General features: G+C 42.2%; 1 protein-coding gene across 1 annotated transcript; it reads left to right on the top strand.

Annotated features, from left to right (window-relative positions):
• The first annotated feature begins 20834 nt into the window (after positions 1-20834).
• On the top strand, positions 20835-21999 carry LOC118473017 (protein ALP1-like). Its single transcript, XM_035961225.1, has 2 exons — positions 20835-20891; positions 20967-21999. The coding sequence occupies exon 2, from the start codon at positions 20974-20976 to the stop codon at positions 21997-21999; it is 1026 nt and encodes a 341-aa protein (XP_035817118.1). The 5' UTR covers positions 20835-20891; positions 20967-20973.
• The last annotated feature ends 3469 nt before the right edge of the window (positions 22000-25468 follow it).

The raw sequence follows: 25468 nt of genomic DNA, 5'->3' as shown, positions 1-25468 counted from the left end.
ACAGAGTGTGAAGCTGCCACATATAAGAGCAATGGAGCCCCTGGCAAAGGTGGAGTTAGTGTTGTTATATGGATCAAGTATTGCTTCAATTCTTCGAAAGCTTTTTACTGAACCGGACCCATTGAAAAACTTTGGCTGGCTTCAGTATTTCGAAGAATGGCGGATTTCTTTCTGCTGATATGGATATGAATCTGTTTAATGATGCCAGTCTTCCTGCCAGCCGTTGAGCCCCCTTCTTTGTATTTGGCGGCTCCATCCGAAGGATAGCTTCGATCTTACTTGGATTGGCTTTGATTCCCTTCGTTGATACCAGGCGGCCAAGGAACTTGCCCTTCTTCACTCCAAAAACACACTTTTCTGGATTTAATTTCAAACCAGCTTGTCTGAAGTTGGCAAACGTTTCTTGTAGGTCAGCAATGTGATTCTCTTGCTTCATGTTTTTTACTGTGATATCATCAACATATGTCAGCACATTCCTGCCTATTTGAGAATGAAGAACCTTGGCTGTCATTCTGTTGAAGCTCCCTCCAGCATTCTCGAGTCCCTCAGGCATCTAAAGGTAGCAATAGGTGCCACTAGGAGTTATGAAGCTAGTCTTTGGCTCATCTTCCTTCTTCATCCAAATTTGATGATAGCCTGAGTAACAATCCAATAGACTCATGAGCTCTGAAGAAGCTGCTGCATCTATAAGAGAGTCTATTCTTGGTAATGGGAACTCGTCCTTTGGACAGGCCTTGTTAAGATATGTGAAATCAATGCACATTCTCCATTTACCATTGGCCTTCTTTACCATAACAGTGTTGGCTAGCCATTCTAGGTATTTCACCTCTCTGATGACACCAGCACTAAGAAGTCTCTTCACTTCATTTCGAGCACCTTCAGCTTTGTCTTCAGACATCTTCCGAAGCCTTTGTTTCCTTGGCCTGAAGGATGGATCTACATTAAGTGAATTCTCAATAACATTTCTATTTACACCACAAAGATCATTAGCTGACCAAGCAAAGACATCTTTATTGTTGAATGAAAATCTTAGCAAAGTCTTCTCTTGATCATCAGATAGCTGAGACCCCAGCAGTACCCTTTGTTCTGCTATATCTTCACATAGAAGCATAGGCTTCGGCTGATCCACCGAAGCAGCCTTCTCTCTTTTGTATTTATACTGCTGACAAGCTTCAGCTCCATCTATGTTATGGATTGACTTTGAATCTATCAAGTTCCCTTCAGCCCTTCTGGCAGCTTCTTGACTCCCATGGACAACAATGGGCCCTTGTTCCGAAGGTATCTTCATGCATAAATATGCTGGATGAAGTATTGCTTCGAAGGCATTAAGTGTCCCTCGACCAATGATTACATTATAGGGGGTACTCCATGTCAACAATGTCAAAGACAACCTGTTCAGTACTTGTGTTGTGGACGTAGCCGAAGGTAACTGACATTGTGATTTTATCAAGTGCAACAATCTGCCTTCCTCCGAAGCCACAAAGAGGGTGTATAGCATCATGAATTTTGTCCTCTGGCTCCTGCATCTGTCTGAAGGCCTCAACAAATATGATATCCACTGCACTGCCTGTGTCAACCAGAACATTGTGGACCAGAAATCCCTTGATGATACAAGATATGACCATAGCATCATTGTGAGGGTAATCTTTGAGCTAAAGGTCCTCCTAGGAGAAGGTGGTTGGAATGTGGGACCACTTGGACTTGATGAAGGGTCCTTGCACCCCAACATGTTGCACTCTTCTTTGCGCTTCCTTCTTTTGTTTCTTGTTGGCTGGCTCTGAACACGAACCACCCGTGATTGGAAGCACCACCTTCGTAGCCGAAGGTGGTACAACTTGGTTGCTGAACGAAGCCATCAGCTTAATTGTGGAAGTGAGTTCATTGGAGGTGGGCGCCAATGTTGGGGACTTGTTCTCAAATGCTATGAGTTAAGAACAAGGCAACACTGTGACGGAACCTCCCAAGTCATTAGACCCACCTATAGTTGTCCTTGTCCAACGGACCTCAGACAACCCTGCAGGTGCCCCTGATCACTTGAAAAGTTCGGTATCTATATTCTTTACCTTGCCCAAGAGCGTTTCACCCGTCACGCAGATATTACAACACATCGGAGGTACGAGAATGCGGAAGCAGTTACAACAACTTTATTTTAAAGTATAGAAAGAGTAGTATTATTATAGACTAGAGCAAATATAAGAGTGCTGGAGTAATATTATTACATAACTTGGGAGGCAAAAACCCCTCCCGATAAACAGTAAAATTTTTTTAAAGGAGGACACTTCCTCCCGAGGCTTCAGTCTTGATTTTATTCTTTAGGCACCACCTTGGAACAAAAGCAACAAAAATTTGTTGCTTCTTCACCTAAAACAACATGGGACAAAGCCCTGAGTACGAAGTGTACTTTCGCAAGTCTTACCCATCAAAATAAAAGACTCTCAAGGATATGTTGGCTTTAAGGGAATTAAGGTATGGCTTATCAATAACCAAAGACTCTGTTTGCAGAAATGCTTACTAATAGTGGATCCTTAAAAGTCCAGTTTTATTAGCAAGTTAAGTCATTACCTGAGTTCTAGAGTTCTTTCTACCCTAGTTCAAGCACTTGACCTATACTAGCCAATTTCTTATCAACCCTTCTTGTTCACTGGATTGCTACGTGTAAGTCAGTGACCAAGTCTTCATGTCCGAGAAGTAACGCCGATCCGAATCGATTAATACTCAGCTGAGGATCTCCAATCACACAACATATGTAGCACTTAACCCTTGCATATGTCAACTCGCCACCGGGGTTCTTAAGACCAGATCAGGTTCACGCCAACCGAGAGCACAGATACACCACCGTCCAGCCTCTTGCCATGGAGGGTACACGCTACTCTCGCCATCTCTCCACTCCCATTGCGTGTTATCTTATTCTGGTATTAGTCTGCCCGAGGCAAAGCTTACCCATGATGAGGCATATGATTAGTTAAAGGGTCCTCGGTCAGCAGGCCTACATCGACAAGGTCCTTAATCGACTCAGACGGAGACACTACACCGAGACTCTCTTCTCGTGCAAGTCACCCGCCCGGTCTCAGCTTTATCATTTCAAACCCAAAGTTTGGTACCTGGCAGAGGTACATCTTTTCCGATGTTGAACCCATAACGGCCATGATGGATCCACCATCAAGTTTTATTTTTGAAAACACCCCACCCACTTGAAGCATCATCTTTTGTCAAAACAAAACATTTTGTTTTCCTAGAGCAAAGCTAAGCATAAGAAAAATCTTTTTGTAAACAGGGGATTAAGGAAAAGTAATCAAATCCTCAAGGAAGGAACTGCAGCAACTGGCTTAGCACACAACTCCTATCACCTAATGCATCAAGCAAGTGAGAAAGATTTTAAAATAGCAAGGAGGTGGCAAATGCACCGGGGCTTGCCTTGTGCGATAGGTGAGTCAGGCTCTGCTCCACAGATGTCAAAATAAAAGCAGTTCCCTGCCTGAGGTTCTTCAGGTGGTGGTGGTGTAGTCCTTGCTTCTTCAACTTCTATCTCTTCCTCGTTTTCTATATATAGCCATATATAATCATGAATGCTCATGTAATGCTCATGAAAATGCAAAGATAATAAAATTATATTATCTAATGTCTTGAATATAATTTTCCTTCACGGATCTCCGGGAAACTAGGGTTTTTGGAGTCTATAGTGAAGTTAATAGGGCACGAGACTAGGGTTTTGGGTTCTAGGTACCAAACAAGGTCCAAATCATGCCAAACTTTACCCAAGGCTTCTAAATATCATTTAAATCTTATCTAAAAAGTTTGGTGATTTTTTAGGATCATTAATTAATTTCTAAAATTCCAGAAGTATGGGTTTTGGCTATTTTAAATACTCCATAATTCCTTATTTGGAATAAAAATCCTAAAACTATTTTTATTAAATACTAAAGAAAATCAGGAGCCTAGCAAAATTGGTCTGGTATTTTTAGCATTTTTCTATAATTTTCTAGGAATTCTCTAAGTCCAGAAGAAAAAGAAAAAGAGAAATTATGAACAGTGTTGGGCCGAATCTGGTCTAAATCGACCCAGAAACGAGGAGAACGCGCGCCCGCGCGCGCTGCGGTGCCCATTTTGCGCAGGGGACCCTGGCGGTTTGAAATATCTATAAAGAGCCCTCCCCACTGTTCCTCTGTCTCGCTGACATTTGCACAGAGGTCCCTTGATTTCTGTTTCTTTTCTAAATCGATCCCTTGGCCATGGCGCGCTCACCGCCGACCACCCAGTGGCTCGGACCGGCCAAGAACAACGGTGGTTACCCAAATTAGCTACTGGGCAAGCATCATTGGCCCAAAATAAGTCTAGAACAAGCTTTGAATGGATGGTTATAGCCCTGGCTTATCCTGACCACGGTGGCGGTGAACACCGAACACAATTTCATGCGTTTCGGGTAATTGGGCATGGTCAAGCATAGGGGGTTGAGCCGACGAGTATCACGAGCAAGTACGAGTGCTAAAACACGGTTAAGAAAAGCAGGAGCGAACCTGAGATCGGCTGGCCACAGAGCGCGGAGGATTTTCGCTTGCCGGAGACTAAGAAGGGGGAAAATGGTGTCGTGACGGGCTCTGGTGAAATTAGGAGGTGAGGTTGGGGCTACACGGTCGCAAAGTGCTACTGATTCACCGTGTACACCTAATTTGGGGAGAGGAGGAGGAGGCAGTGCGAATTTTGGCTTCAATCGAGCTCACTAATGAAGTTGTGAGTGCCTCGTCATGGTTCATGGTGCTATTTATAGGCACGGTGGTCCGGCTAACGATCCACGGCCGCGGATTACATCGTTCGTGCATGATTACCACGTAAAGAAGAGGCATAGTGAGGGAGGAGCGAGGCATGAGTGACACTGCGGCGGAAATGACCGAGCCACGGCGACCACCGGTGGAATATCTCCGGCCACGCTCGGCTAGGTTCGCGGGATGGTGCCACGTCTGAAGTTATCTCCCCGCGATCGATTCCCTTCACCAATTCATCCGAACACATCCGATTCTACAGTGCCCCAGATCTTTGCCTTCGTTTTAGATATTTTCAGTGTTCTAGATCTTCAATGTTCTTCTAAACCGACCCCCTTTCACCCTCCCTTTCTCTTGATTCTTGTTAAGAACAGGGTAATCTCCATTAAAAAAGTTTGTTCACTAAACAACAGTCTTCAAACTTACTATAGGATCCTTGGGTCAAAACCGAGAGAATTCAAAGATATAGCGCTTCCAATTCGGCCCCATTCCACTGTGACCATTCCTGTTCTAGAATTCAGTTTCAGTTCCTCAACACAGTTCTGACAGAGCAACTTTGGATCAAATTATCTCCAAATTTCGCATGACATCAAAGCTTAATCCCTATAGCAAAGTTGTTCTCCAATAGTAGCTCTAGACTTTTGATGTGTTGACCCTAGGCAAATTCCTGGTATTTTTAGAACTACAGAGCTCCAAAGTCAGCCTTGTTCAACTGTTTTCAGACTTAACTATTGGAGCACTAGGGTGGCCTTTTTGCAAATATGCCCAAAACTCATGGTTTCTTTTGCAAATATTCAAATATGTGAACTATATGACTTAAGGTACCCTAACTCCATGGTTTTTGCACTTAGGTCCAAAAGTGGGCAACATTTGCATATAACCCCCTAGGGTTTTAGTCCAGGGTTTTCTAGGGGTCAATTTAGGGTTTTTGGTACTTCTAAGGTTTGGATGCCACTTAAGTCTATTAATGGTGACATTTTATGATCATTACTAATAAGTTTTGAAGTTTTCTCTTATTTAGGATTTGTTTATTCTTTTAGGCCTAGTTCAGGGTTAAGTGCCCAACTCTAGGGTTTTACCCATGACATGTCACATCAATAGAACTCATTTGAAATTTTTGCCTAGTGAATGCATTCTAAGTGTAACAATCACATGATATGCTAATGCACATGATGTTATGCTCATGTTTTAGTGGCAGTAACACCAGGGGTGTTACAAACACAAAATGTTAATGGTTAATGCCCTTCGTCCTTCGAAGCATTATCTCCTTTAGGATATAATGATCTTCAGACGAAGGTTATGAAGGACGTACCTTCTTCATCGTAGTATATGTTAATGAAAGAAGAAGCATATGAAATATAAGAGGCAACATGAATAATCATATGAAATTATACATATATTCATATCTCTATTATGTCATCATAAATGAACATGAACAATATTGAATTACACTTGTACCTTCGGCTTGACAGAAGGCAAAAGTCCAAGCGTGGCGCATGAGCGAGTACAAGTCAGCGTGAACAGTACAAGGGTACTGTTCACCTATTTATAGGCACGGGACACAGCCCGGTCAAAATTACATTTATGTCCTTGATAACTAGTTACAATCATGACACAAATTATCATGGATTGATTGGTCTTTTCCTCTTTAAGTCGGTGCAGCCCTTCTTCTCAAGGCATGCCACTATGCCGAAGCTCCCTGGATTGTAGCTTTGGCGTATACCTTCGCACTGTGTTTGTTTATATGCTGATCTTCCGAAGCTGTTTGTGCTTAGAGGACCTTCGACGACGAAGCAGGCCCCCAACATCGTCATTGACCTTTACCCCGACATGGCCTCCCGAGACTAAAGTTTGAATCCAAGCGCACCATTTAGGTGAGAAACCTTTCATGCACATTGCTTGTTGAAGGAAATCCCATTTAAATTTATCATATGCTTTGTCAAAGTCTAATTTTTGAGTAATACCACTTAATTTCTTTCTATGAAGTTCATGCAAAGTCTCGTGAAGGACTATAACCCCTTCGAGAATGTTTCGTCCGGGCTTGGATGATGTCTAAGAAGGTTTAATAATCCTATCAGTAACCATACTGATTCTATTTGTGAGAATTTTATTAATTAACTTAAAACTCACATTTAGCAAGCAAATGGCCTGTAGTCTTGAATTTTGATAGCATTACACTTCTTAGGAATTAGTGTAATGACCCCAAAGTTTAGGCTATGAACAGGGAGTAAGTTATTATGAAAATCAGTGAACATTGACATCAAGTCATTTTTGATGACTTCCTAGAAGACTTGATAAAACTCTGCTGGGAAACAATTAGGTCTAGGCACTTTATTATGTTCCATATGAAAAACTGAAAGGGAAATGACCTCAACCATTTCCTATAATCGATTTTGGTGTTTGACGCCCATCACAAATGTCATGGACTAACTAGTTTGCCTAGTTGATCATTTCTCAGGTGCATAAAGTTCATGTACATCAATTCTAAATCGACTGTCCAGAATACTATAGATTATTCCGAATAGGAGAAGCTTTTTGGAAATTCACCTATGCGCGAACCGTCCACAACACCAGGGTGAGCATCGGATAGGAACACTGCAAAAACACGAGATAACACTACGGTCTGTCCGAAGGAGAAGCGAGCACCATCCGGGACCAAGCTCAGACCGTTTGGCCTCAGGCGTGGACCGTCCAATCGTTGAAAAACTCGAAGGTGACGGGTTCGGTAAAATGTATTTTTAGCGTCCTCGCGGACCATCCGGGATGCACGGCTGGACCGTCCACGACTGCTTTATCTTACATTTGATGACGCATTGAATGCATTATAGCCGTTGATATAGTCGTTACTGCTAACCGTTGTGATTTCAGTCGTTGATGTACAGGGGAGGACCGTCCGGACCAAGGGCGCGGACCGTCTGCGGTTGGTAGAACAAGGGCAACAACTAGGAAGTGGTTGGTGGCTATAAATACAACCCCAACCTCCTCCATTAAATTGATTCAAGCCTCTCATTCATACACATTAAATACAAGAGCAAGGAATTTATTCCAAGACACATTCAAATCTTCCAATCCTCTCAAAGTGCCACAATTGAGACAAGTGATCATTAGTGATTGGTGACTTGAGAGAGCGTGATTCGTGTTTCATTTGTTGCCCTTATTGCTTGGCTTTTAATTGTGCTTTTTTCACCTCCTTCTAAACTCTCTAGTGACTTGTAAAGCTAGCAAGAGACACCTAAGTGTGTGGTGGTCCTTGCGGGTCTTTGTGATCCTTGAGATTAAAAAGAAGCACTCAATCAGTCTGAGTGAACGATTGAGATAGGGACAGGGTTGAAAAAGACCTGGCCTTCGTGGCCTCCTCTACAGGGAGTAGGTGCATTGGAACCAAACCTTGGGAAACATATCGTCGTGTTTATTTGTGTTGATCATTACTCTACGATTTGATTCTTCCTCTCCCCTCTCTCTAAAGTTCTCTTGCTCACATTCTTTTGAGTTAGCTCTCAAAGTTATTAGCATTGATTGAGCAACTCATAGCAAGAAGAACTCTCTTTCGCACTCCAAATTCATTATTACTATTTCTAATCCTAACCCCGGGTGAAGTTCGTGTTCAAAGTTTATAATTTACAGGTTTCGCCTATTCACCCCCTCTAGGCGACTTTCAATTGGTATCAGAGCCTGATACTTCATTAGAGTCTAACAACTCGAAGTGATGTCGAGAGAACACACCAAAAAGGAGTTGATCACCGGGGAAAAGCCCGGATCTTCGGGATAGAAGAATGAAGGCAAGACTCCATCAAAGGAAGCCGACGACAAGCATAAGGAGGACAAGGATGAATCTACCGGCTCCATCAAATCACATAAGAGGGCGACAAGAAGAAGAAAAAGATGAATAAGGTGGTCTACTACGAGACCGACTCATCTACGCCCTCTACCTTCGACGCCAAGTCGACATCTTCAAAGCGCCAACAACGTAAGAAGTATAGTAAGATTCCTCTTCGCTATCCTCGCATTCCTAAATGTGCTCCTTTACTTTATGTTCCCTTAGGCAAACCACCATACTTTGATGGTGAAGATTATTGTATGTGGAGTGACAAAATGAGGCATCATCTAACCTCACTCCACGAAAGCATTTGGGATATTGTTGAGTTTAGAGCGCGTACACTATAAGTAGGTGATGAGGACTACGACTCCAATGAGGCCGACCAAGTGAGGCACTTCAACTCCCAAGCCACCTCTATACTCCTCGCTTCCTTGTGTAGAGAGGAGTACAACAAAGTGCAAGGGTTGAAAAGTGCCAAAGAAATTTGGGATGCCCTCAAGACGGCACACGAAGGGACAAAGTGACCAAGATCACCAAGCGGGAAACGATCGAGGGAGAACTCAGTCATTTCGTCCTCAACAAAGGAGAAGAGCCACGAGCCATGTATAACCGGCTCAAGACAATGGTGAACCAAGTCCACAACCTCGGGAGCACCAAGTGGGATGACCATGAAATGGTCAATGTTATTCTAAGATCTCTTGTTTTTCGTAACCCCACTCAAGTGCAATTAATTCGTGAGAATCCTAGGTATAAGCAAATGTCTCCCAAGGAGGTGATTGGCAAGTTTGTGAGCTTTGAACTTATGGTCAAAGACTCCAAACACATTGTCAACTTGGAGCAAGGTGCCACCTCCACACCTGAGGCGCAACCTATTGCATTCAAGGCAACCGAAGAAAAGAAGGAAGAGCCTACACCAACCAATAGGCTCCCAATTGATGCCTCCAAGCTTGATAACGAGGCGATGTCTCTTATTATTAAGAGCTTCTGGCAAATACTTAAGCAAAGGAAGAGGAAGGATTACAAACCCCGCTCCAAGAGGGTTTGCTATCGATGTGGTAAGTCCGGTCACTATATTGCAAAATGTCATATGCAAGTGATAGTGACAGGGACGACGACAAGAAAGGGAAGAAGAAGATGGAGAAGAGGAAGTACTACAACAAGAAGAAAGGCGACGAGGCACACATGGGAAGGGAATGAGACTCCGATGAGAGCTCCATTGACTCCTCCTCCGATGAGGACGTCGCCAACATCACTATCAACAAGGGTCTTCTCTTCCCCAATGTCGGCCACAAATTTCTCATGGCCAAGGAGGGCAAAAAGAAGAAGATATACTCTAGAGACACCCCCAAATATACTACTTTCGATGATGAGGGTAGCTCTAGTGAAAAGAATGATGATTTGTCTTCTCTTTTTGCAAACTTTACCATAGAACAAAAGGAGAAAATTAATGAATTTATAAAAACCAATAATGAGAAGGATGAAATCTTGGAATGCCAAGAAGACTTGCTCGTTAATATAAGGAAAAGAAAAAAATTGTTAAGCTAAAAGATGCTTTTGTTCTTGAAGTTGAAAATGCAAAAACTTGACTAAAGAGCTAAATACAAGCAATGATTCAATTTCCTGTCTTAAAACTGAAAATGTCAGTTTAATTGCTAATATTGAGGAATTGAATGCTTGCTATGTTCCTACATCTATCATTGAGCATGTTACTATTTGCACTAGATGTAGAGATATTGATGTTAATGCTATGAACGATCACCTGGCTATGTTTAAAGAACAAAATGATCAATTGAATGCCAAAATTGTTGAGCATGAGATAGAAAATGAAAATTTTAAATTTGCTCAAAGTATGCTTTACAATGGCAGACGCCCTGGCATTAAGGATGGGGTTGGTTTCCAACCTGGGAGCCAAAACAACATCAAACTTAATGCCCATAGAAACAAGATTTCCAACTTTATCAAGGGCAAAGCTCCATGATACAAGATAGAGAATGTTACATTTTATATCCTGAAAACTATCCTGAGCATAAGATTAAAAGAATTCATCCTAAGAAATCTCATCATGTTGCTCATCAAGCTTATATTTACAGAAATGAGACTTCTAGCTCTAGGCATACAACTCATGTTAAGACACCTAAGAAAAAGTTTGTTGATGCTTCAAATGAACATAGCATTTCATTTAAGACCTTTGATGCATCATTTGTTCTTACTAACAAATTCGGCAAAGTAGTTGCCAAATATATTGGGGCAAGCACAAGAGTCAAAAGACTTGTGTTTGGGTACCCAATGTGCTTGTTTCTAATGTGAAAGGACCCAAGACCATTTGGGTACCTAAGGACAAGGCCTAAATTTGTGTTGTAGGTTTATGCATCCGGTGGAACAAGTTAGATAATCGACAGCGGGTGCACAAACCACATGACAGGGGAGAAAAGAATGGTCTCCTCTTATGAGAAAAATGATGATCCCCAAAGAGCGATCACATTCAGGGATGGAAATCAAGGTTTGGTCAAAGGATTGGGTAAAATTGCTATATCTCCTGACCATTCCATTTCTAATGTATTTCTTGTAGAATCCCTAGGTTACAACTTGCTTTATGTGTCTCATTATGCAAAACAGGCTACAATTGTTTATTCACTGATGTTGATGTTACTGTCTTTAGAAGAAGTGATGATTCACTAGCTTTTAAGGGAGTGTTAGATGGTCAACTATATTTAGTTTATTTCACTGATAATAATGCTGAACTAGACACATGTCTGATTGCTAAGACTAGTATGAGCTGGCTCTGGCATCGCCGACTTGCTCATGTTGGGATGAAGAATCTTCATAAGCTTCTAAAGGGGGAACACATTTTAGGACTAACCAATGTTCATTTTGAGAAAGACATGATTTGTAGTGCATGTTAAGCAGGGAAGCAGGTTGGAGTTCATCATCCACACAAGAACATCATGACGACTGAAAGGCCACTTGAGCTACTCCACATGGATCTATTCGGCCCGGTTGCTTACATAAGCATCGGCGGGAGTAAGTATTGTCTTGTAATTGTGGATGATTATTCTCACTTCACTTGGGTATTCTTTTGCAGGAAAAGTCACAAACCTAAGAAACCTTAAAGAAATTCTTGAGACGAGCTCAAAATGAGTTCGGATTGAGAATTAAAAAGATTAGAAGCAACAATGGAACGGAGTTCAACAACTCTCAAATTGAAGGATTTCTTGAGGAGGGCATCAAGCATGAGTTTTATTCTCCCTACACACCTCAACAAAATGGTGTTGTGGAGAGAAAGAATAGAACTCTTATGGATATGGCAAGGACCATGCTTGAGGAATACAAGACATCGGATCGGTTTTGGGTAGAGGCGATTAACACCGCTTTCTACTCCATAAACCAACTCTACCTTCACCGAATCCTCAAGAAAACATCATATGAACTCCTCATAGGTAAAAAGCCCAATGTTTCTTATTTTAGAGTTTTTGGGAGCAAATGCTTTATTCTTATTAAGAGAGGTAGAAATTCAAAATTTGCTCCTAAAGCAGTAGAAGGTTTTTTACTTGGTTATGACTCAAACACAAGGGCATATAGAGTCTTCAACAAATCCACATGACTAATTGAAGTTTCTTGTGACATTGTGTTTGATGAGACTATGGCTCTCAAATAGAGCAAGTTGATCTTGATGAGTTAGATGATGAAGAGGCTCTGTACATCGCGCTGAGGAACATGTCCATTGGAGATGTGTGTCCACAAGAACACGAAGAGCATTCACAAGCACAAGATCAACCATCATCTTCCATACAAACATCGTCACCAACTCAAGATGAGGAACTGGCTCAAGAAGAAGAAGATCAAGTTTAAAACAATGAGCCACCTCAAGAAGAAGACATCGATCAAGGGGGAGATGAAGTTGATCAAGAAAAGGAGAATGAACAAGAGAATCAAGATCAAAGACCACCTCACCCAAGAATCCATCAAGCAATTCAACGAGATCACCCCGTCAACTCCATACTTGGTGGCATTCAAAAGGGGGTAACCACTCGCTCTAGAGTTGCTCATTTTTGTGAACATTACTCTTTTGTGTCTTCTATTGAGCCATACATGATAGAGAATGCACTTAGAGATCCAGACTAGGTGCTGGAAATGCAAGAGGAGCTTAACAACTTCACAAGGAATGAGGTCTAACATTTAGTTCAACGTCCTAATCAAAATGGTGTAGGTGCCAAGTGGGTATTCCGCAACAAACAAGATGAGCATGGTGTGGTGACTAGAAACAAAGCCCGACTTGTTGCAAAAGGATATTCACAAGTTGAAGGTTTGGATTTCGATGAAACTTATGCACCCGTAGCTAGGCTTGAGTCAATTCGAATATTACTTGCCTATGCTACTTACCATGACTTTAAGTTGTATCAAATGGATGTGAAAAGCGTCTTCCTCAATGGTCATGTCAAGGAAGAGGTGTATGTTGAGCAACCTCCCGGCTTTGAAGATAGTGAGTATCCTACACATGTTTATAAGCTCTCATTGGTGCTTTATGGGCTCAAACAAGCCCCAAGAGCATGGTATGCATGCCTGAGAGACTTTCTTATCACTAATGGATTTAAAATCAGAAAAAGCTGACCCTACTCTCTTCACAAAAACAATTGACAAAGACTTGTTTATATGCCAAAGTTATGTTGATGATATTATCTTTGGGTCTACTAACAAGTCATCTTGTGAAGAGTTTAGTAGAATTATGATACAGAAATTTTAGATGTCCATGATGGGGGAGTTGAAGTATTTTCTTGGATTTCAAATCAAGCAACTCCATGAGGGAACTTTCATTAGCCAAACAAAGTACATTCAAGATATTCTCAAGAAATTTGGAATGAAGAATGCCAAACCCATCAAGACTCTTATGGGGACAAATGGGTATCTCAACCTCGACACTGGAGGTAAATCTGTAGATCAAAAGGTATGCCGGTCGATGATAGAATCTTTACTCTATTTATGTGCTTCACGACCGGATATTATGCTTTCAATATGCATGTGTGCAAGATTCTAGGATGACCGAAGGAAATCCACCTAAGGGCCGTGAAAAGAATCATGAGGTATTTAGTTTACACTCCTAAGTTTGGGCTATGGTACCCCAAGGGATCTACCTTTGATCTAATCGGGTATTCTGACGCTGATTGTGTTGGATGTAAGATTGATAGAAAGAGTACATCAGGGACTTGTCAGTTTCTAGGGAGATCCCTGGTGTCTTAGGCTTCAAAGAAACAAAATTCAGTAGCTCTATCCACCACCGAAGCCGAGTATATTGTTGCACGTCATTGTTGTGCACAATTACTCTAGATGAGGCAAACTTTTAGGGACTATGGCTACAAATTGAGAAAAGTCCCTCTCCTATGTGACAATGAGAGTGCAATCCGCATGGCGGACAATCCTGTTGAACACAGCCGCACATAGCACATAGACATCCGGTATCACTTCTTGAGAGATCACCAACAAAGGGGAGATATCGAAATTGCTTATGTTAGCACCCACAACCAGTTAGCCAATATCTTCACCAAGCCTTTAGATGAAAAGACTTTTAGCAAGCTTAGGAATGAACTAAATGTCTTAGATTCTCGGAACTTTGATTGAAATCCTGCACACATCGCTTATTTTATACCTTTGATCATGCCATATCTCTTTCATCTGGTACAAATGCATATTTCTTATTCTTCTTGTGCCAAAGCTAAGACTAATGTGCTTCCAAGTGTACTTCTATACTTAGTCTAAGATTGAAAGGGAAATGGAGTTGTAGGCAAAGGCAAGGCTTCCACTACAACTTTGTCAGTAACGTATATCCTTTGTCCTACTCATGTATTTACTTTCATATCTTTCTTGTTAAAGGACTCTAGATTTCTTTCTTTTTAGCGCTTAATGCCAAAGGGGACGAAATTAATAGGCCAAAACAAAAGGACGCACCACCACCCTGTTTTCTAAAAACTTTTTCTAAATTGGAACTATTGCATTTGCAAAACCCCTCTTGACAACTAAGGGGAGAACTTTTTAAGGGGGGAGCTTTCATTTAGCCAAAGTAAAAGCATTTGAAAAAGGGTGAGAATCTTTCAAAACTTGAAAATGCCTTTAGAAATTATATTCTTATACCATTGGCTAATTGCAAAAGAATTTGAAAAGACTTTTCCAAAAGATTTGCAAAAACAAGCTAAGTGGTGCAAATGTGGTCAAATTTTTTGACTATATCAAAACACTCATATACTTAGAACTACTTTCACTTCAAAAGTAACTTATGCACATATGTCAAAATGCAAACTAGCTACATTTCTATACTTTATATTTGCTTTGGTTTGTGTTGACATCAATCACCAAAAAGGGGGAGATTTAAAGCGAAATGACCTCAATCATTTCCTATAATTGATTTTGGTGTTTGACGCCCATCACAAATCTCATGGACTAACTAGTTTGCCTAGTTGATCATTTCTCAGGCGCATAAAGTTCATATATATCAATTCTAAGTCTACTGTCCGGAATACCGGAGATTATTCCGGAAAGGAGAAGCTTTTTGGAAATTTACCTGTGCGCGGACTGTCCGGGGCCTTGCGGCGGACCGTCCACGACACCAGGGTGAGCCTTGAATAGGAACACTACAAAAACATGAGTTAACACTAGGGATGGCAATGGGTACGGATATGGGTAAATAATCGCGGTTATTTACCCATTGGGTATGGATATGGTGGAATTTCATATCCGCGGGTACGGGTATGGATACTATACGGTATCCACGGGTAATAATTTCGTGGGTATGGATATCTACATCCATATCCGTCACCCGATGGGCATATGACATGTGGACCCAGACATGGCCGTATCCCAGATTCCAGTGCTAGCCCCAGCGGCTAGCCCCTCAATGGCCCAGCTCGACAACTCCCTAGCCCCAGCCTCCTGCGGTCCTGCCTCCCAGTCCTAGGCTCCCAGCCTCCAAGGTCCTCAGCGGCAGTAGGCTCCCAGATGGCCAGATCCCAGCGACCAAGGCACCCAGCGGCCTAGCGCCCTCTCGGTCTCGGTCTCTCACTCTCTCTTGTGTCTTGTCCTCCCAGTTCTAAACCCTAGCCGCTAAACCAAGTGCCCAATTGTTGTTCTCCAATCTCCACGCAACGCGAGCAGCTAGTGGGGCGCCAATGCGAGCAGCCGTCGTCCCCAGGCCGGTCGAGCGGGGCGCCGTCGCGCCGAGCTGAGCGGAGAGTGGAGCACCTGCACCGAGCGGCCAGCGAGGCGCCTACGCACCGTGCACCGAGCACATGAGTGGCCAGCGGGGCGTCGAGCAGTCGTCTTCTCTCGTAAATTAAACTGGCTTGGATAATTTTGTGTTTCGATTTGGAGTTTTGGACATATTGCTTGTAGGGATTTGAAAAGATTACTTGTATGGATAAATGGATTTTATTTGTGCAGATTGTGATGTCAACTCCCAACGAAAGTAGCAACCCTCAATTTCAACCTCCCTCATCTCAAGCATCTGTTGAGGGCGGAAGTGAGCTTCTAGAGAATGTGATTAATGTTGAATAGGATGGTGATGAGGATGCTGATGAAGTAGAAGTAGAAGAAAATGGGAGAAAAAGAAAATTGAAATATGCAGTGTGGAATGAATTCAAGAGGGTAAAAGTTGGAGATGTTTGGAAGCCAAAATATAATTATTGTTCAAAGAAGCTTCTGAGTGTAACAAAGAATGGTACATCTCATTATTGTTTGGTGCTAAAATTATTATTTGATGTTGTTGGAATGTTAAATTGTGATAAATTTCTGTTAGAATGCTGCTGGAATGTTGTTGTAATTTTAGTGGATGAGCGGGTAACGGATATCCGTTGGATAACGGATACCTGACAGGTACGGGTACAGATACAGATCTGTACCCACGAGCGTAAATGGGTATGGATTGGGTTTTACCTCGTGGGTATGGATACGCGAACCATATATCTGCATTCTATCCGCCCGATTTCCATCTCTAGTTAACACTACGGACTGTCCGAAGGAAAAGCAAGCACCGTCTAGGACCAAGATCGAACCGTCCAGTCTCAGGCGCGGACCGTCCGATCGTTGAAAAACTAGAAAAACCCGAAGGTGACGTGTTCGGTAAAATGTATTTTTAGCGTCCTCGCGGACCGTTCGCGGTGCACGGCCGAACCATCAACGACTGCTTTATCTGACATCTGACGACACATTAAATGCACTATAGCTGTTGATATAGTCGTTGCTGCTAACCGTTGCGATTTCAGTCGTTCATGTGCAGGGGCGGACCGTCCGAACTAGGGGTACGGACCGTCCGCGGTTGGCAGAAAGTGGTTGGTGGCTATAAATACAACTCCAACCACCTCCATTCAATTGATCCAAGCCTCTCATTCATACACATTAAATACAAGATCAAGGAATTCATTCCAAGACACATTCAAAGCTTTCAATCCTCTCAAAGTGCCACAATTGAGACAAGTGATCATTAGTGATTAGTGACTTGAGAGAGTGTGATTCGTGTTTCATTTGTTGCTCTTATTGCTTGGCTTTTAATCGTGCTTTCTTCACCTCCTTCTAAACTCTCTAGTGACTTGTAAAGCTAGCAAGAGACACCTAAGTGTGTGGTGGTCCTTGTGGGGTCTTTGTGATCCTTGAGATTAAGAAGAAGCACTCAATCGGTCTGAGTGATCGATTGAGAGAGGGAAAGGGTTGAAAAAGACCCGGCCTTCGTGGCCTCCTCAACGGGGAGTAGGTTCATTGGAACCGAACCTCGGGAAACAAATTGTCGTGTTCATTTGTGTTGATCATTACTCTATGATTTGATTCTTCCTTTCCCCTCTCTCTAAAGTTCTCTTGCTCATAATCTTTTGAGTTAGCTCCCAAAGTTATCCGCATTGATTGAGCAACTCATAGCAAGAAGAACTCTCATCCGCACTCCGAATTCATTATTACTCTCTCTAATACTAAGCCTGGGTGAAGTTCGTGTTCAAAGTTTATAATTTACAGGTTTCGCCTATTCACCCCCCTCCGGGTGACTTTCAAAAACAACTTCATGAACTTCATCCATAGAGAAGGGTGAAGTTGAAATCTCGTTTTCAGCATTAGACACTCGAGGGATATCGTGAGCAAATGATTCAGGTTTCCCAAAAAAGACCTTTGTAATACTTAGTAATGTGACTTTTGAGCCCCTTCTCTTCAATGCGAACCCCATTGTCATCTTTGAGGCTATAAATTGTTTGCTTCTGGTGTTTACCATTTGCCACCAAATGGAAGTATTTTGTGTTATCATCTCCCTCAAGCAGGTGTTTCACTTTTGCTCGCTAGAACTGACGAATTTCCTCTTCTCTCAAAATGGTAGCAAGTTTATCATTAATATATAGTTTCGTAGTTAACTCATTAGGTAATAAACGAGTAGTTTCTCTTTTTTATCCAACTCATCAATCATCTGAATAAGTTGAGATTTCTCCCTTTTAATGGTTACAGTAGTGTTCTTAGCCCAACCCCACAGGTGTTGATGGAGGGATCTAATCTTATTCTGCCATTTTCCATGGCAGAGACCCCCTCGCTTCTTGTTGCCAAACCAATGAGACCATATCATAAAATCTATCTCTAGAGAGCCATCCTAATTCAAACATAAACAACGTGTTGCTTACTGAAATGCGAGGCCACTCTGCCGTTAAGTAACAACGGTAAGTGGTCGGAACGAGACCTATCTAGGGCCTCTACAGTAACTTTAGGGAATTTTACTTCCCAATCTGTACTCATCAAAACTCTATCCAACTTCTCGAATGTAGGTGGGTCTATAGATAAGGGATGGCAGGTTTATTTCTCTTAACCCCGATGTATCTTTGGCACTTATCTCGGACCGAAGGGGTATCGGCCCACATCAACCGTCCGATCGAAAACGTCCGGTCCATATTAGATCCCTCATTATAATGAATTGGTACGCGATCCCGCCCCTCGGATCTAAATCCTACGGTCAGGATTCTATTTAAGCGAGATCTAAACCACACTGTCAGATCCAAGATCTACGGCTCCCGCTAACCGGTATCCAGCTTCTAACCACCACCGTCGATCCCTAGATCAACGGATCATTGTGTCTCTCTCTCTCCTCTGATAATAGAGCACGACGACAGCCATACACTGTGTGGTGGCATCGCACGACAAGCAGCGTGCTCGGAGCCCTAAAGCGAAACACGTGAATTGCTTAGGTGCTACGTGTACAGGAGGATGGGCGAACAAGATCAAGGGCATCTTACGGTGAATCGTGCATTCCTCATCTTCAGCCATGGCGCATGGCGATTTTTGAGGCGGGGGAAATAGCTCCGGTGAGGAATTCCTTCCCAGTTGTCCATCAATTGTGCTCGCCGAGGGCACCCCTTGCTCTAGCGTGCTTCGACGAACGACGAGGACCCCCGACCACCACACGCAACCCGAACGACCACACCAGCGAGCTTCCTATGGTGGCAGCATGATTTCTCTCTTTCTGTCCTCTCGGGGGTGCTTTGGAATCGGGGTGGCTCACCGAGATGGTGCACGACAATGGTCAATGACGGGGGGAAGAGGTGCCCAACATATATACCCTTGGGCCTGAGAATCTCGGCAGAGAGCAGCCCGAGCCGCCCCCATATCCATGGCTATCCGGTGGAGTTCGTTATGGGAAGGAGATAGGGCTGACGTTCCGAACCCACCAGCTAGTGGTACAACCCGAGTGCATGTATACATGATCCGTGTGACCGACCCGGGGATCCCGTCGTTTAGCGGTCGCCTGAGAACTTGCGAACGGTGAACGCGCACAGTTGACCTACGGGGCCCGCACGAAAGTGTGTTGTGCTTGCCTTCCCGGGCCCATACGTCAGCGAACAACCACGGAGCGTGTGTGGGCGTGTGGCCTGACGCCATGAGAGACTGATAGGTGGGGGCCACCTGTCGGCGCTGTGAAGAGGATGGGCATGGGTTGGCGGGGTGCGTTACTGGGGCGAGAAGTGGAGCGGTCGAGCGTCAGGTTTTCATTTCGCTTCTTTTTTCCTTTTTGGGTTTTTCTGTTTTCCTTTTTCTAGTTAAAATCCTATTTTTATTCAAATATGATCTTGATTAACAAATTTAAATATAAATGCAACAGACAAAAAAATCCAGCATGAAATGTTTACCTTTTTTCTATTATTCTATTCATTATTTCTGCTTAAATGTTGCAAATATGCCATGCACACACTATCATTTTATTTTAAAGGAAATATATTTTTTTCAATATAAACTATATATTAGGAAATAGCTTAATATGATTCTTTTATTAGAGAATATATATACACTTCAACCAGGGATAATTTGATTTATATAAGTCTCTTTGGTTTAATCTTTTATTATAAAATATATTCATTTTGAGAGAAGTGACTTCAAAGATAAGAAAATTCTTATTAGTACTATTTATCTATTTTTTGGTTAGCATATCAATAATCCTAAAATGGAATTGTGGGTGTTACACCCGGTGCCTATCCGTGGCTCTAACTGCTAGCACTAGGCGCCGCCCTTAAGGCTAATGCGACCTCAGACTGTCCGCAACCGTTCCCCCTAAATTTTTCCCCCTAAATGTTACTATGCAGCCACGTCAGCAAGATTCCATCCCCTATATTCACTCGTCCCGCAACCGTTCCCCCTATAGTTTCCCCTATATATCCCTCTACTCATTAAAAAACCATTTCCATATAACTAACTTAACCAACTTCAATTTTGATTTTATTTAATTATTTTGCACACGTCCGACATGTTGCGCATGTATTAAAAAATAATTATTAAAAAATAATTACTTTACAATTACTTGCACATATAATATATAACAACTATTATTTTACAATACATTCGAATTTGCATATTTTCGTGATCACGTTTTATCCGTCCTCGGATCAGAAATATATTTTCCTGCGAACCAAATTCCACTTGTCGTGTGCGGCAAGCCGCACTTGTCTTCCAACGAAAGCCATGTTTGTCTTTCGTGGGAAGCCACTAGCTTCCACCTGAAGCCGCTTTCCTCTCCCCTATATATATGGAATCCATCTCTTCACAAATGCAACAACAAAGTTCAGTACATCAACATTTCAAACATTTCACAGTATGTCTCACAGCCATAGCGATGAAGACTCTGACTCGAGTGATAGTGAGGACGAAACACTTATGCTTGTCAATCTTCTTGTCCTCAACATAGAGGCGAGACGCCACCTCCAACGACGGTCCCGTTTGCCTCGGCGGGTTATTCACAGAGATCATTTTCGTGGAGAAATTCTTATCCATCATCACTACTTCGCCGAGAACCCAGTGTATCCACCCCACGTCTTTCGTAGAAGGTACCCCCTACTTATTATTCGAATACGGTTTGATATTTGCAATTTCATTACAAATATTCTTTATTGAAAACTTAGGTTCCGCATGAGTAGGCCTCTCTTCCTCAGAATCTTGCAAGGTCTTCAACAACATGATTCGTACTTTACACAACGGGTAGACGCAACTGGTATGCCTGGTCTAGGTCCACTACAAAAAGTATGTGCGGCAATGCGGGTACTAGCATATGGGTTACCTTCAGATGCTGTAGACGAGTACATTCAAATAGGGGAGTCGACAGCTAGGGAATGCCTTCAGCATTTCTGTCGAGGTATCATTGCATACTTCAGTGGGTGGTATCTACGAACTCCGAATGAAGCTGACATAACACGCATCATGCACCATAGCGAATCAAGGGGTTTCCCAGGGATGTTGGGTTCTATAGATTGCATGCATTGGGAGTGGCGGAACTATCCTACCGCATGGCGTGGTCAGTTTTGTGGCAGAAATGGTCGAGCGTCCATGATTCTAGAAGCTGTGGCAACGTATGACCTTTGGATTTGGCATGCTTTCTTTGGCATGCCCGGGACAAACAACGACGTGAATGTGCTCCACCGATCACCTGTTTTCGACCCCATGACATCTGGTCGAATGCCACCTGTGCATTACACAATTAATGGTAATGCATATAACTTCGGATATTACCTAGCTGATGGTATTTACCCCAACTGGCCAACTTTCGTAAAAGCTATAAGGCACCCATATGAGCAAAAGAAAGTCTATTTCACACAAATGCAGGAAAGTTGTCGAAAGGATATTGAGCGTGCATTTGGAGTTCTTCAAGCTAGGTGGGCGGTGCTACGAGGTCCAGCATATGGTTGGGATCGTAATCGTTTAACTGAAATTATAACAGCTTGCATCATAATGCACAACATGATTGTTGAAGACGAAGGGCCGTTTGCAGCTAATACTGATTTTGGTGATAACACTTCAACCAGTCAAGCACCACAACTAATTGCAGAAGGAAGGGCAGAATGGGTCATTAACCACTTCGATCTTCGTCGCCAAGAAAGATCGTGCTCCCTTCAAAATGATCTTGTCGAGCATTTGTGGGCTCGGCGTGGAAGCATGTAAACTTCAGCATTTGTATGCTAAAGTTTCTTTGAACTGCATTCTACTATGTGTAATTTCCATTCTCATGTCCTACGTATCGGTTCTGAAATAAAGTAGATCCTGATTGGAAACATGTACTTGTTCTTTGAACAGAACAACATGAACACTGCTAACGATTTGTACACATCACAAGCGATTCCAAGCTGAACACGCAGCAATTATTTGCAAACCTCGAATACGTTCACGTTGAAATATATGAAACTTTAACCAAACTTGTTCACAGGAAATGCAAATAATTATTGTCGATTACAACACCATACAACAAACAGCACAGCACGACTGTCCTTCACGACTTATGGTTCGAACAAAAATATAATGGTCTGGCAAACAAATGTAACGTTTTGACATAAGCAAATAATAGAAACCGGTTCGCTAAAACAAGCTCAAATTACTAGTAACCGAATAATTCTTTCACTCGTAACCAAATATGAATTCTTGCAACTTCTTTTTTTGATTTTGCATCATAATCCAAACTTGGGGTTCGACATCTTCTTCATTCGTTGCCTCCAGCCTTTGTAATCTTTTTTCAGCACAATCTAGTTCTTGAAGTTTCAATTCCCTTTTTCGTATGATGACCTTTTCTGCTTCCAATTCTAACCTCTTTTTCTCCATTTCCCTGTCTTCTTCTGAGCACTTCTATTTCTTTTCACCCTTTTCTATGGACCTCTGAATTTGTTTTTTCAGTTATTTCTTGCAAACGGCTAAGGTACTCTGGAGATGAAGATGATGCAGGTTTGTTTCTCTCTGATTTACTGAAATCACGACCACGCGACCGTTTTCCTGTCAACCCTGCAGATGCACTATCATTTTCAGTTGTGGGAGCATACGGAGTACCTGTTGAGCCAATAGGATTTGCATTTAATCCGCGGAACGATTGTCCACTACAAATGCTCTCCCATTTCGGTTCTCCCTTAAGTTGGTGCCAGCAATGCATGTACTGGAAAGTTTTGTTCTCCTCATGTGCAAATAATGTTGCCGCCTTCGATGTCTGTAGAAATTATGGTTTCATTTTACAAATGTGTTAACATGTATATAGAATCATTTGGAAATGATTTAAAGTCGGTAAAATTTTGGTTACCTTGTCGTCATCAGTTAGCCCACTTTGTTTCTCTCTTAGAACTCTTGCGTAGTAGCCAGCAAACTTACTTACATCTGCTCTTATCTTGTCCCATCTGCTGCTAAGCGCTCTGTTCACTCTACAAGGAAAGTTGCCCCTCTGTTCGTTGTATCTTTTGTCAATTCTAGCCCAAAGGCCCTCCCTACGTTGGCCAGTGTGCACAACAGGGTCACTGCTAATTTGTAACCAGGTTGTGCAAAGTAGAAGATCTTCAGGGCCAGTAAAGTTTTGTTCCTTAGACTTTTTGGGTTTCTGTATAGGAGGTGCATTCTTTTCAGGACTATTGATGTCTTGAACACTGTGTTCTGCATCTGAGTCCAAATTCACAGGTATGGAAGGTATAGTATTGGAACCCTGCAATGGTGTACTGGTATTGGATGGTGGAATGCAATCAGGAAATGGGTTAACTTCAGGTGGCCCAAGAGGATTCCTGACAAAATTCAAGTAATGATTCCAGTACATAGCTGATTGAGAGGCGGGAATCATGGTAGATTGGGAAGAAGTATTTCCTGTATGCATGGGTGCCCACATTGTTGTCGGACCTTGAGCAGGGTTTGGAAAATTCAGGTTTCCCATGAAGTTACAATCCATACCACTCTGCTGCATGTAAGCCGTTGGCCACATAGGGGGTGGAGGAGGAAACTGCTGGCCAATTGATGAATTTGACATGGGCTGAGAAGAAGTGGCATTGTTTGATGGGTCCATTCTAGTAAGGGTGGACAGGGGACAAATTAAGTCAGATGCTAAGAAGAGATAAAAATGTGCAGAAGCATTTGAACACATGATTTAGAAATCAAGCATAAAACACAACAACAGTTATAATAAAAGGTTCGCATTCACGGTTACAGTACTAAACCAAACACATGACAAATGGTACTGAACAAAGTTCACTGACTACAATTATTCCTTACATCGAACTAAGTACTTCTTCGGACAGTGTACTGCTTAGACTTAGACATACATGACATATGGGTGTTCAAAAGGATGTCATGTACCTTTCACTGCGAACATAAACCTAAAACATATTCCAGTAGCTGTTACGGGTTGACCTATCTGAATCACTGAAATACCATTCGTCACTGACGTCGGGGCAGTAGAACTCCTCTTCGTCAACAGAAGGATCAGTAACTGTTGGAGGCGGTGACGGAGAGGGAGGATCAACACTGATGTCATCCCACTCGTACTTAGCTACTTCTGGAAAGGCTTGGACTTTTGCCTCTAAGGCATCCTGCTGAAGCAACTCTAGTTTATCTTTGATGGCAAACAATGTCCTAGCTAGGATTTCTTCATCATGCATGTGGTCTAATGCATGATCAACTAAACCCCCCAGGGATTTTGTGGCATCCTCGGTACAGTCGACAAGGACTTTCATCAAAGCCTTCATCTTATCTTCTTGGGAGGATGCCATTAACAAATGGGCTGCAAACATTTAATTTATGAAGTAACATGTTCAAACCCTTTAAAAGCATATGCATTCTTGTAATGACAAAAGTTGGCAGATAATATTGCATACAAATTTTGTTTGAACCACTAGGGTGTCATAAAAACAAGGAAAAACATTACAAACTTGTAGCAAATATAAGGGAAGTAGAAACTAGAGATTCCAAATCATAACTGATATGTACAAGCACTTTCCTAAGATCTATCATAATGATGATGAAATGTAACAGACAAATTGTATCGTTACCCATATGAAAAACATGAACATGTCCAAATGCAAAATAGGATTTTCAGTAAAGTGAAGATGACATATGACATGTACACTTCGAATCATAAAACAAACAGACAGATGCAAACTTGGAAGTTGTACATATGAGTTATATAATTGTTGGCAGGTACACGGGAATGAACCTGCCAAGAACATTTTATACAGATTTCAAGGTTAGGAAAATAAGTGCCACAGAAATATAAAGGAAACTAGTAAGTGCAGAGACAAATGTTAGAGGTAATGTCATGAGAGAAAGACAAGTTTAAGTCTTCAACATTACATATCGTGCCACAGAAAATAAGTGATTCAGTGTTTTCGCTTATATTGGTGCATACTCATATAGTGCGAAAGGGTAACATTGCACATAAATTGCACAAATACATTGTCTTCAGTATGAAAACATGAAGAACAGTCCAATCAACACCACAAGGTACATATAATTGCTGGCATGCCTAATGTTATACTTCTGGTATACCAGGCGCCTAAATCACAGGATGAAAAACTTCCTAACTTCATACCTAGAACAGTTGTCTGGATCTGCTAAACTCCTATGGGCTTGGCAACAAAAATTACGATTTTTTAACACAGCTTCAGTGGTAATGTAC

This window comes from Zea mays, chromosome 7 (genome assembly GCF_902167145.1).
Source record: "Zea mays cultivar B73 chromosome 7, Zm-B73-REFERENCE-NAM-5.0, whole genome shotgun sequence".
Classification (NCBI taxonomy): Eukaryota; Viridiplantae; Streptophyta; class Magnoliopsida; order Poales; family Poaceae; genus Zea; species Zea mays.
The sequence above is the reverse complement of the archived record's forward strand: the minus strand, read 5'-3'. Positions and strand labels throughout refer to the sequence as shown.